Source organism: Sceloporus occidentalis, unplaced genomic scaffold (genome assembly GCF_023333645.1).
Source record: "Sceloporus occidentalis isolate IW3139 unplaced genomic scaffold, rSceOcc1.0.p SCAF_7, whole genome shotgun sequence".
NCBI classification, from domain to species: domain Eukaryota; kingdom Metazoa; phylum Chordata; class Lepidosauria; order Squamata; family Phrynosomatidae; genus Sceloporus; species Sceloporus occidentalis.
The window spans coordinates 62735317-62754305 of NW_028316987.1; the positions used below are offsets into that span (position 1 = coordinate 62735317).

The 18989-nt window shown below is 39.2% G+C and overlaps 1 protein-coding gene across 4 annotated transcripts in view; it reads left to right on the forward strand.

The window, feature by feature from the left end:
• Positions 1-18989, forward strand: part of DGKB (diacylglycerol kinase beta) — a 306824-nt gene that overhangs the window by 64778 nt on the left and 223057 nt on the right. For all 4 annotated transcript variants that reach the window (XM_089533137.1, XM_089533138.1, XM_089533135.1 and 1 more), the window contains exons 5-10: positions 4468-4621; positions 5657-5794; positions 7695-7744; positions 10320-10394; positions 11481-11600; positions 18718-18835. In XM_089533137.1, the coding sequence (XP_089389263.1) occupies positions 4468-4621; positions 5657-5794; positions 7695-7744; positions 10320-10394; positions 11481-11600; positions 18718-18835 (655 nt within the window). The remainder of the gene's footprint in view (positions 1-4467; positions 4622-5656; positions 5795-7694; positions 7745-10319; positions 10395-11480; positions 11601-18717; positions 18836-18989) is intronic.

Below are 18989 nucleotides of genomic sequence, written 5' to 3' on the forward strand. Positions count from 1 at the left end.
GTTCACCGAAGAGCTCAACTAAACCTTCACCTTGAACCCCTGAAAATGTGAAAGAGATTAAGACGATTTTGTTCCTGTCCACCACAACCACCCCACTCCAATTTTGGCTAACATATTTGTTTTCTGTAGATCTTTCTATGTACCAGTTGCTGATTATCTTGTGTAATGAAGGTCTGTTGCTTGCATGTGAAGGAAATGAGGCTATAAACTTTGAGGAGTGAATTTGGGCAAAGCTGGGATAGTAATAAGAATGACCTAATAGCACTTGGGCTGGTGGTTTGTGCATCAAATGGCATCAAATTACATTTGATTGGGTTTTATTTTTAACTTTTAAAGGAACTATTCAGGGTGCTGAACCCTTTCTTCAAAATAGTTTCAGTACTAGAGATGTTTTCTTTAAAGCTTGTACAAAAACCCAAAGCAGATTCATTGCCTAGGGAAAAGCAAAACAAAACAATGGAGTGGGATGAGATGTTAAATATGGATTGAAGAATTTTAGGAGAGTTACAGTTTTCAGTATGAAGGTAGTGACAGGAATACTTTGTATTGAGAGGCCAGGCTGTGGGCCAGAATTGATAGACTTTACATGTACATGTAAGTTTATTTGAGTTTTTAAAAGCAAGAATTACAAAACAATTTTTTCATCACCTAAAACTACAAACAGGATTAACCCACCTAACATTACAACTAAATTAAACTATGTTAAACAAAACAAAACAGAACAAAACTACTACTAATTAAAACAACCAAGAAAACATAAAATAACCCCACACATTGGGGAACTATAGCTTGCTACTCACCAACTAAAGTTTATAATTTAAAATATATCTACTCCATAATATAAAATATATCTACTCCCCAAATCTTAACATGTTAACATAACATAAATCTTAACATATTTTCCCAAACGTTGTAAAGTATGCAACCTACCTTACAGTATCCACCCTACCATTTTTTGGGGCAGGGTATTGGAACGTGTGATGGTTTCCCAGCTCCAGAAGTTTCTGGATGAAATGGATTATTTAGATACATTTCAATCTAGTTTCAGGCCTGGCTATGGAACAGAGAGACATGCTTGATGGTTGACCTGTGCAGCGAACTGGAGGGGGAGAGTGTGTGCCTGTTAATTTTGCTGGACCGCTCAGCTGCTTTTGATACCATCAACCATGGTATCCTTCTGGTCTGCCTCTCTGGGATGGGACTTGGAGGTACTGTTTTACAGTGCCTCCATTCTTCCTGGAGGGGTGACCCCAGAATGTTGTGCTGAGAGATTCCCGTTTGAACTCCTGGCCATTGGTCTGTGGGGCCCCAGGTTCTGTGTTATCCTTTGTGCTATTTAACATATACATGAAACAACTGGGACAGGTCATCAGGAGTTTTGGGGTGCGGTGCCATCAATATATAGATGACACTCAACTTTACTGCTCCTTTCCGTGCCAATCCAAGGAGGCTGTGCTGGTGTTAAACCAGTGTTGGTCATCAGTTCATCAATAATGGATTGGATGGGGGCAGACAAATTAAAACTTAATTCAGAGGTGACAGAGGTGCTCCTGGTCAGTCAGAAGGCAGATTAGGGAATAGGGATACTCCCTATTAGATGTGGCTACACTCCCCTTGAAGATACAGGTTGGGGGTACTCCTGGATTCAGCTTTGAACCTGGAGGCACAGGTTTCTGCAGTGAAACACATTTAAAGCTTGTGTACCAATTGTGCCTGTTCCTTGAGACGCTGGATATGGGTACGGTGGTACATACCTTAGTTATATCCCATTTGGACTACTGTAATGCAGTCTACTTGCGGCTACATTTGAAGAATATTCAGAAACTTGAGCTGGTTTAAAGAGCTGTAACCAGGCTGTTTACTAGGGCTGGTTCCCGAGACCCCACAATCCCCTTTTGAAACAACTTCACTAGCTGTCAGTTTGTTTCCAGACACAATTCAAAGTGCTGTTTATGACTTATAAAGCCCTTTATGGCTCAGGTCCAAGCCATTTGGCAGACTGTATCTCCCTGTATGAGCTGATTTTGTCTCTGAGATCATCAGGACAGGCCCTTCTCTCAGTCTCATCACCATCACAAGAGAGGGCCTTTTCTGTGGCTGTCCCTAGACTCTGAAACTCACTTCCCAAGGAGACCAGAATGGCCCCCTCTTTGTTATCCTCCTGATAGCATGGTATCTAAATAAATAAACAGGGCCGCCCTAACTTACCGGGGCTGGCCTGATTGCTGCCGGGGGGGGGGGGGAGAGCTGCTTCTGCCGAGGCCTGGTAAGACTGCTCAGGCTTCCAACATGCCTTGCTGGGGCCATGCGGGCCTGCCATTGGCCATTTTGGAGGAATGGCTGCCATGGTCTCCCGGGCACAGCTGAGGGGCCGGGTAGGCAGTGCCTCCTCCTCTTCCCAGCGCCTGATTGGTAGTTAGGCCTATATAAGACCACATGGCATCCTGTCTAGGTGCCATTTTTGCTCAGCTCTTCCATCCTCCCTCCCTTGGTTCAGGGTGCTGTTTTGTCACAACTTGGCAGTTGCATAGGTCATGGATCTGGTGGGCAATTTCCAGGGCTGCATAGCTTAGGAGTCCTTTGGGACCTGGGAGTGCTGAGGGCATGCGGTGTGGCCATTGTGGGGGCCACATCGATTCACTCCCGCTGACTAGGGACTCAACTGCGAACATGGATCGACGGGTTGCATGTCTTGAGAGGACGTTTTTGTTGCCCCTATGCCATCCTGCAGCTTAGCCGTGACAAAGCAATTTGGTTCATCAACCAACCAGGGGTTTATTGATGTCAGATCCAGACCTTATCCTTTGGGGCCAACCCTACCCCTGTTCTGTTTGGTTGAATAAAGTTGTGGCCTTTCCTCCAGCCCTGTGTTTTGGTTTTCATTGGTGACCTCCCTCTGCAGTAAATAAATAAATAACAATGATGCTTGTCATCATAACAAAAAGCTGTATCAAATCTGTTTCAGTGCTTTTGTATTCTAACGTAGTGTTCTACAGGTTTTGCCCTTGTAGTAATGAAAAGTTGTTACTGACTAGGCTGACAGAAATTGTAGGGCCCGATCAGACAGGCCAAAATAAAGCTGCTTCAGGTCTCTTTGGAGGTATGCTCTTTAAATAATACATGCATCCTAAGAGGTTGGAAGCCATGCCAAACCACGCTCCAGACCTAAGTACTGGAGTGCAGCTTTGGCGCAACTTCTGGCCTCTTAAGATGTGTGTGTCATTTAAACAGCATACCGCTAAAGAGACCTGAAGCAGATTCATTTTGGCCTGTCTGGGCCTGTAGTTTCCAATTGAAAATGTGTTTATAAAACATATCTATATCTTACTAAAATTGTTATTCTGATGGATAATGTTGAAGTTGATATAAATGAGAAGTACTGTACTTTTTCTATCCATATCAGTATTGCCAGAGTTCATGCAAAGAGTCCGGCTGTGAATAAAAAGAAGCTAAAGTATTATATCCAAAATGACATATTTCTATGCATTGTGTTATTGTTGTGTTCCTGCAAGTTGTTTCTAACGTATGATGACCCAATATCATGGGGCTTTCTTGGCAAGAAACCTTTGCCATTTCCTTCCTCTGAGACTGAGGTCTAATCTGTGTTGTAGAAATAAAACAGTTCAATACTCCTTTGGCTGTCATGGCTCAATGATATGGCATCCTGGGATCTGCAGTTTTTGAGATATTTTTTGAGATATTAGCCTTTGTCAGAGAGCTTTGGTGCCACAACAAACAATGAATATCAGAGTTCCATGGCATTGAGTCATGACAGTTAAAGCAGTGTTGAACTATATTATTTCTGTGATACAGATTAGAACTGAGAGAGTAATCTGCCCAAGGTTACACAATGGGTTTCTATAGCCAAGTGAAGATTTGAACCCTAGTCTCCAGAATCCTGGTCAAGTGCTCCAGCCACTACACCATACTGGATGTCTTATTCATATAGATGTATGCTTCAGAAAGGACAGTTTGCATACTATTAATTGACTGTACAAGAAATTAAACCTTTTATGTCTGGGAATTTGTTTGCTCAAAGTACTGAAAGAACATAGGCAGGTAGATAGCTAGATAGACATTTTTTAAAAAAACTAAAATATAACACACATAAAAATAATTCTATCCTAATAGCCAATTTCTTTATTACCACATGGAGCATCCATATGACTTGTGCATTTCCAGCTCTGTCATTATGTTTGAATGATGCTTTCATTAAGCTAATTGAACTACAGTGTGTGAATCTGGCCATGTTTTGAACAGGTTGGCATGAACTGTGGTACGTGAAAATGTTGCCACATGCATTAAGGACAAAAGATATGTAAAACCTAGTATTAGAGCTGTGACTTCATTTCATGTAACAAAATTTTGTTTTAATGTTCCTGATACTGTTTATATGAACATGTTAAGAATACTATTTTTTTATCCTGTAATATACAAACATAGTTAATTACCTGTCTGCCTCTACAGACAATTGACTTAGAAGGTTTCAAGTTATTTATGAAGACTTTCCTGGAGGCTGATCTACCAGAAGAGTTTTGTGAACATCTCTTTATGTCCTTTGGCAGCAAGGCTCCTCATAGTAGTCCTGCTGTAAAGACTAAGCCTCAACTTCTTCCAGGAGGTAAGTAAGCCAGATAAAATATGGTGATGTTTGATGGCAAGTTTGACATTCTTGAGTGGTTTTTACAAAACTGCATAATTTGTCCTCTGTTTTAGGACTTAACAAAAAACTTGTTGCTTCATAACTAGTGAGAAATTGTTGGAGGAGGAAATTACCATGAATTTAAATTTATGGTGACTAAAAATAAGAAAGGTAGAGTCACAAGTTAGGAGAGTGACATGAAAGTAAAAATATGTTACAGAAATGATTGCAAAACTAATTGTAGAAACAAAACAAAGTAGTGTCACACTTTTATCACAGCAGTCCTGAAATGAGAATTGAGCAAAGGTTTCCATTTATCAAAACTTTTCATCCCAGTTTTGTGAGTTTAAATTTTTTTTATTAAAAGTAAATTTTGTAGAACAGAAGAATAGTGTTGCAGGTGGCAGTTTTATTGGGGATTATGGAAAAGCCCTATTCTGATATTTGGAATTGTCTCGGAATGATGGAACATTTATGTGTATTTAGGGTGCAGTTATAAATATATTTAGTGGGAAGTGAGTTTATTCATATGTCACATTAAGCTGAGCTTCTCTTAACCATGATTTGTTTGCTTAAGCCAAAATTGCCAAGAAAAGAAACCCATCTCCCCCAGATCTGGTTTGTTTCTCTTACACTCTTTTGTCAGCTCTGGTTTCAGGATGGTCAGTAAGGAAAACAAGCAGGGACAAGTGATTATTGTGAGTGCTGATATCAGAACAAAATAGCTTTGAAGAAACCAGAATTTATAAACCAGGGCTTATAATTTGTGTCTGGTTGAAAATCTTGTTAGCAGAGATTGATTTCTTCACTAAGCCAGATTTCATTTTTTACATCATGGTTTGCTGTCAGGTGTGAATGTGGTAAAGAGACTTAAATTTCTTATAAATAAATGAGTATAGTATTGTACTTTTAATTGATTTAATACAAAAGAATAAGTTTCAACAAATACTACAGGTACAAGAGTGGCTTCTTTGCATAAGATGTCAAATATACACACTGTCATTATCATTTCAGGTTTGCGAATTACTAAAAGTGTTACATCCCGACCTACAACTCCTTCGACTTTGCACGTACCAGATGTAATCCAATTGAAAGATATTGTTTGTTATCTTTCCCTTCTTGAAAGAGGAAGACCTGAAGATAAACTAGAATGTACGTATTTTATGTCAGTCGAGTAAATACTGTTTTAAAGATCCATTTAGCTAATCAATTTCTGTCATCTGTTAACAACAGATAGAGTATTTTTCCATTCAAGATGAAATGATTCATAAATGAACTACACTACAACTTATCTTTAATAAGATAATGAATTTATCTTTAACAGCTGAATGAAATTATCCCCAGAGCCCCATATGAATCTTTTAACTTTGACTCACTAGACCAGTGGTTCTTAAACTTTTTTCCCTTGTAGCTCTCTTTATATCTACACACAGGTGTTGTGCTCCCGGCTCAGCATAGTATATAAATAAAAATATTTTGCCTTTTAGCATGCCTATTTTTATTTTCATATTCATGTATATTCATATTCATTTATTCTTACCCTTAACAGTTTAAATTAGAACAGTTTTATTTAAGTAAATTCAGTTTTTAACTCAACACATGTGTAAATTTTACACATAAGAAAGTTTGGGAGGAGGAGGAGGAGGAGGAGAAGGGATCAGGGTCCTCAAGTCTCACGCCCCCCCTTGAGCAATTCTCATCCCTCCCTCCTGGGTTCCACCCCATCATTTGGGACCCCAGTGCATTAGACAGTTAAATAATTGAATACTTCTTGTGGATTGTTATTTCCAGACAACATGTCTGGGATATACAAAATGTTTGGTCAGCCAGATTTGTAAGTGATTTATGGATTAGCTGGTAGAGTTTCCTTGAGCACTGGAAACTGCCCTTTTAAATTCAGTAGACAGAACCAAGCCAACTGCAACCCACAGTATATGAAGCTAACTTATTTTCATGAAAAACTGTGATGGTTATGTGTTTTAAAGAAGTGTATCAGTATTTAATTGTATCCAGCCTATACTCAATAATCTTTATAGGGGTTTGAAGAACTTTGATTCAGTGTAGATTATTATTAAACTCTGCTGTGGAAATGCAGACAATAGGCTCTGTCTGCTGGTGAATCAGATTCATTACAAGTTGAGAGATCAGACCCCCCCCCCCCCGTTTTTTTGTTTTTTTTTTTTTTGTTTGTTTTTGTATCTGTGGCTTTTTATATAGAGATAAATTATCTAGGTGTATAAACAGTTTATCTTCCAAAGGTGTTGACACTGGTGGGTGATGATAATTTATTCAGCTGAGTTTATTTTCCATTGTGTGTCTCTAGTACTTTATTTTTATATATTAAAGTGATCAAGAAAAACAGCAGTATTGTGAAGGATTTAATTCATTTGGAAATTATGACCTTATTAACACACCAAGGTGGGTTTGTGTAAGTTATTTTTCTCCCCCATATGTAGCCCAGATTGTGTCTGTGTATACAAATATGAAGATAAAATATGTGAACTAGGCAATAAGAGACACACAGTTGTCACATAAGCACTCTGTGAGTTAGGGATTGGTTGTAGCTTGTTTAGTGATGACTTCATTCACCTACTAGAATATTGACACGTGTTTTGTTCTTGATTAGAGTGCATTCTCTATAGAAAAGGCACATGCATAGATATGTCTGCTACTTATATGGTAGGCAACTGCAGTAATAACTTTTCAGAGAAAAAGATGGCTAATGGGGCAACGTTCACCAATTGGGTATTCACTATTTAATTATGCTATTTAATTATGGACTTTTAATATATTGCTGAAAGTGCAAAGGTTAAAATGTATATTTGTGTCTGTTGTGGATCCAAGAAAGATGATGGGTTGCTTCAAATGGTAATTGTAACAATGCTAAAGTAGGAGTGGTGTGCGGAAGGATGATAAGCCTATGATTGAGTTTAGTATTATCTAATTCTGAGAATAACCAGGATATTCTGGTCTATTGCTTATTACAAGATTCAAATAAAAAATATATATCCACTTTTCTGAGATAATGTTTTTCATATTTATTTCTCCCTAGTTATGTTTCGCTTGTATGACACCGATGGGAATGGTTTCCTGGACAGTTCGGTAATTTTATTAACTAATAGCAGCATTTTTAAAATATAATTGGATGCAAAAACTAAGCTTGTAAAAATCTGCAAGTGTTCTTGTCAGTTACAGCAAAGACAATGTAATCAAAGCAATTGAGTTGGAGCCATCTAAATTACTTAAACTTAGAGGCGAAACAGATGGCCCCAAAGGGGCGGCATGATGCTGCCCCTGAGAGAGTCGGATTGAGGTCATGGCAACCACACACCCCGGCCCCAGTTTGGCTAGCTTCTGCCCCAAATAGGAGCCAAAAAAGTCTGCTCCTATTTGGACTAGAAAAAAGCCTCCGCTCCACCTCTAGAGCCAGCTTTTCACCAGCACTGGGGTGAGTGGCATCTGAATGTCATGCTCCCCAGACACTTGGAAGCCGGCTGGCTGGCCTGTAATCACTGATGCAACTTCCAGGTCACTTGGGGGTGTGGTGTGTATAAACACCATGCCTCCAAGCCAGCGTTGAGCTGGACTTTCAGGGCCATCTGTTTCAGCTCTTATGTGGTTCTCCCCTCCTGCCTGATTTCACTGAAAACTTAAGCTAATTTAGGGGTTATTCACACTGTGAAAATAAACTGGAATGAATCCAGGTTGAATCTTTGTTGTTCATATTCTTCCCAAATGCAGTCAATTCAGTTTGGGGGGGGGGGGGTGCTGCCAAAACCCCCACTTCACCTGGGATAATTGGTACCAGCTATTTTTTTTGGGGGGGGGGGTTGAGAAAGATTCGCATCATCGGCAGTGTGAATAATGATCCAAATAGACCCAGGATTTAACCCTGCATGCCGTCTTTTCTCGCCAATGAGAGGAGAGGAGGACCATCCCTCTCTTGTTTCCCCCCTGCTCCCATTGTCTTTTGGTAGCTGGTGGTTCCAGGGAGCAGTGAGAGACATTGCTGCCGCTGCTGCTGCCCCGAGAGACCAGCTGGGGACAGTTTCTCCCAGAGGTCACTGGCACCCTTGGGAGGGGGGAGGCACAGGGTTGGTGAGCATAGAACATGGAGAGATGTGGTTATGATTTAAAAAAAATGGTATGAATAACAAATCTGAACACATGAGCTGGCTATTTGCATTATTCCACTAAAATAAATAAATAAATAAATAAATAAATAAATAAATAATGTCTGAATGACCCCTTAATTTAATAAATAATAGATAAATAATAAAAGCTTTATTTTTATCCCCTCCTCTCTGTCAGAAGACAATTGAGGCGGCGTACAATTTAAAAACAATCCATACAATATCCCATATCCCAATTATTCCCTCCCTCCCTTAAAAACATCAATTAAACACATTACGATTAAATCAGATGGGCAGATGAGATTTCTCAGTGAGAAAGTGGAAATCAATTCAATTGGTGGCTGGGTTTGCTATTCAGGAAAGGTCTACCAGACAATATCCTTCTTGACAGGCTTTTTAAAGCTATCTAAGTTGTAATATATAATGGTTCTCCTCTGGCAGGCCATTCCATAATCTGGGAGCAGTTGAAGAAAAGGTCCTTTGGGTGGTTGCAGTTAATGTGGTCTTTATAGGTTGTAATAGATTCTTCCCAGAGGACCTGAGTGTGCAGGGTGGATTACAGTGCACCCGCATCATACACGGGCATGCTTTATGTGGCTTTCAGCATATGCTGCAAGCTGCGTGGGGAGAAGGGGTGGCGCGTCCCATAGGGATGAATGGGGTGCGCACCCATGGTGTGTGTGGGCCGCTGCGCCGCTGTGTGCACAAGCCCCATTCATTTAAATGGGGTTCACACATAGGCGGTATTTGTTTTATGCGGGGGAGTCCGGAACGGATTCCCCCGCATAAAGAAAGGGTAAACTGTATATGGAAGGAGGCAGTCCTGTAGATAGCTTGGACCCAAGCCATGTAGGGCTTTAAAGGTGATTACCAACACCTTGTACTGCGTCTGGAAACTAACAGGCAACCAGTGAAGCGATTTTAAAATAGGTGTTATATGGTCACTTCTGGCTGCTATATTTTGAACTAACTGAAATTTCTGGACTAGGCACAAGGGTAGCCTCATGTAGAGTGCATTGCAGAAGTCGAGTCGTGAGGTTACCAGCGCATGTACCACAGTTTCCAGATCCCTGATTCCAGGAAAGGACTCAGCTGGCGTATCAGCTTGTTCAGTTCATTTTGCTATGACATGCTATTTAAAGTGGTATCAAACTGCATTATTTCTGCAGTGCAGATTAGACCTCCATTTACACAACTGACAGTGAATCAAATTTGCACTTAGTACTGACTCCAGAGCAGAGTTATATAAACTGTAGCTCTCCAGATATTGTTAAACTACAACTGCATCCAGAACTTTTATTTTTTCCAGCTGTCTAATCTTGTTTTATTTTGTAGCGCTCTTTTCTTTTTTCCTTTCTGAGATTTCAGTAAGAGAAGATGAATTTTTAAATAATTGTTTTAAGAAGAAAAAGTCATTCCCAAGTATAAAATGCTCCTTTTAGTTTGCATTGAAATAATTCACTTGAATTTCAGAATGGCAATAGATGTTATGCATAATTATGTTTAACTAAAAAAAGCTTTTTGCGTCTTGCTTTCATGCTTAGGAACTGGAAAACATCATCACTCAAATGATGCATGTTGCAGAATATCTTGAATGGGATATCACTGAACTCAATCCTGTAAGCATTTCCTGAGGTCAATGGTTTAATTAAAAATGACAAATGTAAGGACTGTTTTGAATAATTTTATTTAGATCTTGTTGTAGCCAGGTGAATTGGTTCCATGTGGCATAGCAGAATAAATGAAAAAGGCACTTAAATTGTTTAGTATTCGCAATTTGAGATTAAAAGGGATGGAGTAAACAGAAGCTACATTCAGATTAAAGAGATGTGACCTTTCAGGAAAAAAAAATGGAAAACTTTGGTAATGATACGTATAGGTTACCTGTTCAAGCTTTTAAAATGGAAGGAATCTGCTCCTTATTCAATGGCAAATGGCATGTAGTTTGGTGGCCATGTACAAAAGAAGGGAAGACTGTAATATTTTTAAATAGCTGTATAAAAGTTTTATCGTGTGTAGCTTTCATGATGTGATGAACTTTTGACTGCTGCACAACTATTATATTCCTCTTTGGTGCCTGACCACCCAACTGGTAGTGCATTTAAGATTAGAATCAGAGAAGAATTTATCTAGGCAGAATTAATAGTATGCTGGGGGAAAGGTGGGTGTTCCAGCTAGGGATGAACTATTTTCCCCATCATATTTCCATTGGCAAGGATGACTATAGCTGTTGGAAATCTGAGTCTAACAACTTTTATAGGTCCAAAGGTTTCCAAATACTGGCATTAATGCAGTGTGGTAGAAATATAGTATAATCTTTTATCCACAAATCCATACTTTGCTGGTGCACAAACTATAGTCTTGGTACTGTCTTGTCAGCACATTTTAACAATAGATGCACCCCAAGTCATACTGACTTTAACATTGCACTGTAAATATTTATTGAAAAGGGGAAACAGAAAGAGTTACAAAACATTTCATTTTCCTACCCAATACATGTGCAAAAATATTTTAGTGTCTCCCCAAAGAAGTTGTGTAAGATGCAATATCAAACTTTCTGTTTCCTGGCTAATAAATGCTTTTCCATAATCTTTGTAATGCCATATAATATTCTCTCACAACATCCAATATGTAATTACATATTCTTTGTCATGTCATGCAGTTTCATTTTATCTATGCTCACTTTTCTTCTCTTTATTCAACAGATTCTTCATGAAATGATGGAAGAAATTGACTATGACCATGATGGCACTGTTTCCTTGGAGGAATGGATCCAGGGGGGAATGACTACTATCCCACTCTTAGTGCTGCTTGGATTGGAAAGTGTAAGAGCCACCATGGTGATAATCAAAAGATAAATGTCAACAGCAGTGAGGAAAATGTACCCATTCTCTAGATTTCCTCTGTCTTGGTTGGTGGATCCCCACCTTGTGGCTGTATGCCTTTGTTTTTCCAGGGTAGTACATTAGGAATTACCACAATTAGGAATGACTATGATTAGGAATGCTCCTCCTAGAATGCACCAGCCAACATGGCTAGTTAGGTAACTCCCTCCATTTTTATGCTAAAGGAGTTATATTCTCCTGGTCCCAAGAAATCTGATTATTAGAAAAGATGTAAAGGCAATCCTAGACAGCCATAAGAGAGATCTGATTGTGACTGTCTCCCTACCTTCATATAGGATGCTGTAATATAGCAGGTAGCTATAATCTCTGAACAAGTGAAAAGCATTGTTGGGACTAGCAATGTGGATTGCTTTGCTTGTTCAGTACTTCAAAAATGAGTACATCCATTTGACATTATGGAGTATACTTTCAAGAAATACAGTGGCCCGTGTCATACGCAGGAAAGATATATGTGGCTTTCAGAATTCTCTGAAAGAAGTCTTGGCGTGCCCCAGAAGGGGTAACGGAGCGCAAGCCGCACTGTGCCGCAATAATTTTTAATGGGGCTTGAGCATTTTCAGCATTCCCCTTATGTGAGGAGGTGTGTGTGTCCGGAACGGATCCCCCACGTAAAGGGAGAGCCCACTGTATACAGTATTATAAGCAAAAGAATAATTCCTAGAAAGTTTGGGCTTAACACTAGCAGACAGAGTGCCTTGGCCCAGTAAATCTGAGGGGTTTATGTGTATACCTAGAAAGAGCCAACATGATTCTAGCAGTCAGAGCTGAGGTGGGCAAAATGTAGCCTTGGGATTCAAAACTTATTTTGTGGGGAAAAGACAACAGCAAAACTGTTTTTGTTATAAAATGCCCCAAAGTAATCTCCCATGGGATGTTGAGAGCACTTTTACCATGTGTGGAGCACCACCATGTCCTCCATGAGTAAAAACAAAAATTTGTAATATTTTTCTAAAACACTGTTTTGTCTTAAAAACCCTCTAGGGGCTCAAGAAGATCCCCAAACCTGCCCTCATGGGGGCATAACATTTTATTTTATATTGTAGGAGCAACATCAGGGTGGTGCAGCCCTCATGTCCTCCACAGTTGCCCAACCCTGGGTTAAAGTATTGTGTTGGAACTCTGGGGATCTAGATTTGGAACTACTGAAACATGAAACTTACAGAATGACATTAGCCAATCATTCTCTGTCAGCCTGATATATGGCTTGTTGTGTGGATAAAGTGAACCAGAGGAGAGCATTTTGCACAAGACCCTTATATTTTGTGCAGAAAAATAAGGTTCTCCTTGCCAAAAACATATGTTTTTCCTTGCCAAAAACATTTTTGTGCAAAAAAATTTTCTCAAATGTTTTGGAAAATTTACCAAAATGTGAAAAGTTGTCAAAATATTGCATAAAAACTCCATTTTGTGGGGAGAAAAGCTTTGAAATTATTAATTGTTGAAATTTTCTGTCTCCCCTACATATACCTCAAGTGGAGCTCCTTTGTTTACCTATGTCTCTAGAGTAGGAAAATAGAAGAAACTCCATCTAATAACCGTCAGCCATAATATGTATCTTTGGAAAGAAGCAGATTACTTGTTCTAGCAGAAAATGGCTTCTTTGGAAGGAAACGATAGCGGCTGGATGAACTGATATAAGGGCTGGGAGTTAGGACATGGGCACAGCAGCTTTTCTCTTTTTTCTCCCTCTTGGATCTGGAGCTTATGTTAGTATGCGTGGTTCCTGATTCCCTAAACTCTATTCAAACCTTTTTATGTTTATTGCAAGTGTAGACTTTTGTGTGTTTAAATTTGGAACCATTATATCTACAGCCTCCCTTCTTTGTCCCCCTTTCTTTGGAAAGTTAGTATTCTCATTGCCCTATCATGTCTTAAAATGCTATTTATTTACTGATTCAGTAGGGTTTTTTTCATAGAGACCAATATAAATAGCTGGAGGTAAACAAATTAAAGTGACGTAAAGAAAAAATCTGTCTAATTGTGAAATAATAATAATTAATTCTCATACTCAACTGCTTTTCATTTTTCATGCTTTTGCAACTTCTTTGCAAGCAAAGTTCTTATTGGTATAACGGAAAATCTGTCTGCCGAACAGCTGCAAAATTGGCTAATAATAGTAATAATAATCATTATAATTGTATTTATATGCCACCCTAACTGCTGCAATTATGATGTTGAATAAAACAATTAAAATACAATACAGTTATACTTAAATTGATTAATTAACAAGGTCATATTTACATAATATGACTGCTTTCTTAAATTGTTTTTTTACTGTGCTATTTGTAAAAAGTCATTAGAAAACAAGCAGATCAAAACATATACACTTAATTATATTAATTACTTTTTCTTCATATTCACTTAAATATCAATTGCTACGTTCTATTATCAGTCCTTCAATTTTTCCCCCTCCAATTAGTTCAGGGTTGAGAAACATCTGACCCTGTAGACATTGCTAGTGTAACTCCCAACAGACCATAGCATTGGCTATGCCATCTAAGGCTGCTGGGAGTTGCAGTTCAATAGCGTCTGGAGACCTGCATGATTTCTATCCATGAGTCAGATGGTCCTATATGTAGACTTTGAAGCCCAGTGGTGCAGCAGGTGTTTTGTATGAGCCTCCAGGTCCTAAGGAGGACAGGGGATCTTGGAGATGTTTCATCCACAGGGTTATCATGAGTTGAGGTTAATGTAAGGGCAGTTAACAACAACAACCAAGCAGCACATTTCATTGCCAGGTGAGCCTAATGGAACATTGGGATGGAAGAGGGTCCCCTCAAACCTTCTTTGTATTTTTCAAACCCATTTCCAACTCAGGCAATTGCCTGGGACTAGCAGTGTGTGATGTAGCAATTTAATAAACTGGGGCTAGAATACTGTTGGTTAGTTTTAATTAGAGTAGACTCATTCATTCAATTGTTGAGTCAACACAGAAGTACAGTGCACCCATGTCATACACGGGCACCTTTTATGTGGCTTTCAGCTTATGCTGAAAGCTGCGCGCCATGCACAAGCCCCATTATTTTCAATGGGGCTCGAGCATACGCACAATTTGACTTACATGGAGGGATCCAGAACAGATCCCTGCGTAAGGCGAGGGCGCACTGTAAATCAAATTGATTCAATGACTTTTCTTAAGTCAGGACTATCAATAGGTCCTTATGTCCAGCACAGGTGGCTTGTGGACCAAGCAGCAAAGACTCTCTCTTCTGCTCTTTTGAAAGATGAGCCACAGAACATTCTAAAGAATGTAGGAAATATTACTGTTATTTGAAATATGTTTTATAATATTACAGTATTTATATAGTGTAGTAGATACTATATTATATTAATTTGTACAGTAATTTATAATAATATAATATGTGTAGAGACTTAAGACATATTATAGTATTAGTGAGCTAGCATGGTAAAGTGGTATGAATGTTGGACTAGGATTACAGGATACCAGGAACGCAATCTCTGCTCAGTCATGGAAATTTACTAGTTGATATTGGATATCCTTTTAGCATAAGAGGAAAGCAATGGCAAACCACCTCTGGCTAAATCTTTCCAAGAAAATCCTATGATATGATCACCATAAACTGGAATTAACTTGAAGACACCTAATGTGGTTTTATCCCTATATTGTGTGTAAAGGTGTTTTGCATGTTTAAAAAATATGTACATACTGGTACTGACAAGAGAAGAACTTTGCACACAAATACAGTGTTTAACATTCAAAATCTGTACAAATTCAATATTTGTGATTTGTGTTTTCTTTCTAACCACTAGATGTCAGAGCTGCACTGTAGCTATTGCTTTTGTATTGCCAAAGAGGGGATACTTCAAAGCCTTATAACATATGCATTTGCAACAAGTAATCCTATGATCAACTCTCTTAAAATTATTACTCTTGTTTTATGAAAAATAGGATTAAAAATGCAGAGAGTTGTTACCGAATTTGTTCAGAGATGATGAGACAAGTAAGTGTGATTGTCAGTGTGTGTTCACTCTGGAACACACAGCATTGGTCTCTATTAGATTATAAACTTGGCTAGCATGGTAAATAGCTTGGCCTTTGGCAGGAAATATGTTTGAAGTAGCATGAGTATGCACATATTGGATACAGCTATCTAATGCTTGTAAATTGAATTTCAGATTAGGAATCCTTCCCTTAGTAAGTATTGGAGAACATAGACACATGTGGGTCTTTTTAAAAACTTCAACTTCAAAATTAATCTCTGTAAGACAAGTGTACATTGGGGTTCTAAAAGACTGCACATTACATTAATAAATTGTGGGTTACTTTCCCAAATTCAGTGAAGCTTAATTGAAGAGATTTATTTTTTTAAGAAATCTGTTTCCTAAAAAAAAGTGCTTTAAAGCAGAGCATACTTCTTTATTGTTGTTTCTTGGGTTTTCCACTGGAGGGAGCAGCTTTAATTGTTTTGAAAAATTGTGTTACAGAAGCTGTTCTAGGGAGCCACTGGAAATCTATAGACATAGAAGTTTATGTTTTCACGTGTTTCCTCTCTAACAGAGGGATGTAGTAATAGAAGGATTCACTCATTAACTTTTCTTTTAAACATACGCTACATGAAAATAAGGAATAGGTTGTGGAAGAAAGGGGAAACCCCCTTAGCAATCCTGCAGCACATCATGAAACTACAAGGTTGCAAAAATGTTACAGCTGTGTTACTTACAATATTCAAATGATCAGGAGGGGTTTTTTTAAGTGATATTTTTCAAATTGCGATTCAGATTAGTATTACAATTTAACATCTGAGTGAAACCGGTATCTACAACTCCCTCCTCCCACTTCCCCTGGTTCAGAAAGACTTTTTTTAGCAGTATGAAAATGTTGATTCAAGCCTTGTGTATGTGTGATATAGAGCCACAAGAGATGGTAATTAACAAAGAATAGTGTAATTAACATACAATCTAAACAGGGCCAGTTGAGCTTAGGAGATGTAGGAGATGGTAATGAGAGGGTTGCCAACTCTGCAGCTGAGAAATCTGGTATCCAGGATCACCCATGGATATCAAAATCCATGGATGCTTAAGTCCCATTAAATACAATGGTCTAGAGAAATGGTGTTTCTTATATAAAAATGGCAAAATCATGGTTTGCTTTTAGGAATTTTTATTTTTTGAATAGTTTCAAACTGTGGATGGTTGAATCCATGGAGGACCAACTTTAATAAGTATTATAGGCATGTTACAGACTGCCCCTTTGGGGCGGCCTGTAGGCGCTCCTTTCCCCACTGGATCGGGGCCTCAGCTGCCAGAACGGCAGCCTCTGGGGCCCCAATCCACCACTTTCCAGGCCGCGGGGAAGTGGCAAAAGGCCGCTTCCCCACGGCCTGGAAAGGGGTGTCCTTGGGGCTTCAAGCCCCAAGGACACCTGGTGGTGGCGGGGAGGAGGAGAAAGGGGCCGCTCGGCCCCTATCTCCCTTGTGTTGCTGGCAGAGCCGTCTAAAGGCTGCGCTAGAAATGCAAATCGAGGAAGGAGCTCCGTTTCGGAGCTCCTTCTAGCGCTGTGAAAAGGGCGCTCTATGCACCCTCGCGCGGCACAAAGACATCACATCTGCGCCACCCCGTTTGGAGGTGGCACATTCATGATGTCATAATGGAGGCCCCCATGTGGAACGGGCACTGCCATTTTGTATGTCCTGGGGACGTATTAGGGTTAGGTGCGTGCGTAAGGCATGCACTTTCCCTAAGCCTAGTACGTCCCCAGAACGTACTTTACGCCCGTTTGTAATGGGCCAATGTTAATATTTGCAACAAAGGAGCTAAATGCAAGCTTCCTGCTGCTTGGGGCTGTGGTGTACCGATGACGCACATCCCCAAGACACCTGGAAGCTGGCTTCATGCTGCCCGGCTGCCCAGATGCAGGCTGGGTTCTGGACGGTGCGGCGTTTACATGCTACAGGAACACTAAAGCCACAGCAGGGCAGGAAAAGCTGGCTTTTTGGCAGTGCAAAAAAAGAGTGGCAATTTGCCGCTTCTTTTTGGGCTGGCAAAAAGGTAGGCTGGGGTTGTGGCATGTGGTGGCCATGGCCCTAGTCAGGTCTGTTTCACCCCTTAGTTCATATAATTGTAGCACTTAAACACTTTTTGACAATAAAATAAGATCAAAAGTTTAATTAGCTATTTTCAAAGTGTATTATATTTATATAATGAAATATGTAGATCAGTTGCAGCCTGCAACTTAAGTGTTTGGCTGAACACCCACATTCAAGAATTGTTTGTTTCTCTGGAAAGGAAAATGCCAGCTAAGTCGGTCCATATGTTCTGTTCAAATGGAAGCGAAATCACATGTAGTGGCTATTCTTCTGAATAAACTGGGGAGAAAATGTTACTGTGAAATTATAAATATATCTTCATTAAGAATTTCATATTAATTTTTAACAAAAGTATTTTTTTGGGGGGGGGAATTCCTACACTTGCTTTCTTGTTGGTGACTATTTCCATGTCTCTTGAGTTAAAAGTTTTAATTTTATTATTAATTCAGATGTATTCATCTGGTAATCAGTGTTCATTAGCTGACTAATCTGTTGGAGACATTGAAAGGTCAACAAAGAAGAAGAGCATTTAAAGAAAAAATGGCCCAATATATAGGAAAGAGTGTATGGTTTCATAATTCTATAGCACAATTAAAAGGCATGCACACAAATAAGTGCTGTGCTTTTATTATTCCTGGCCCAAAAATACAGTGAAGGCTGGAATACATAATTCATTAATGCATATTGTCTAGGCAGGTCATAATACATTTTATCCAATTGAAAAGACTGTGATACAGTCTTAGCCATAGGTGAAAAAGTTTTGATAATACAATTCTGAGGTTGAATGGGTGGGGAGCAAGGAGTCCTCCTGTTACCATATCAGTACATGTCTGTTGTGAAAAGTTATATTGTGATCTCCTGAAAATTAATAAATGAAGAAGCAGATTGTCTTTTATGTTCCTGAGACAATTTCAGTTTTTTATTGGCACTTACAGGTTTCACTGTTTATGTCATTAAATGAGATCCATTTCTTTTTATGCCTTCTCCAGAATGTGAAGGATGATGGACAGCATGTATGGAGACTGAAACACTTCAACAAACCTGCCTACTGTAATCTTTGCCTGAACATGCTAATAGGAGTAGGGAAGCAGGGTCTCTCTTGTTCATGTGAGTATAAACCATGCTTAGCTTTGGCTCATGTCTAAATGTTGTCTGGATGCAATTCATCAATTTAATCAGAGCACAGGAGTCCTCAAACCTTTCTTATTAATAAGTATCCTGAACAGAAGAAAGGAACAAAAATAATAAAGATCTGCTTCTG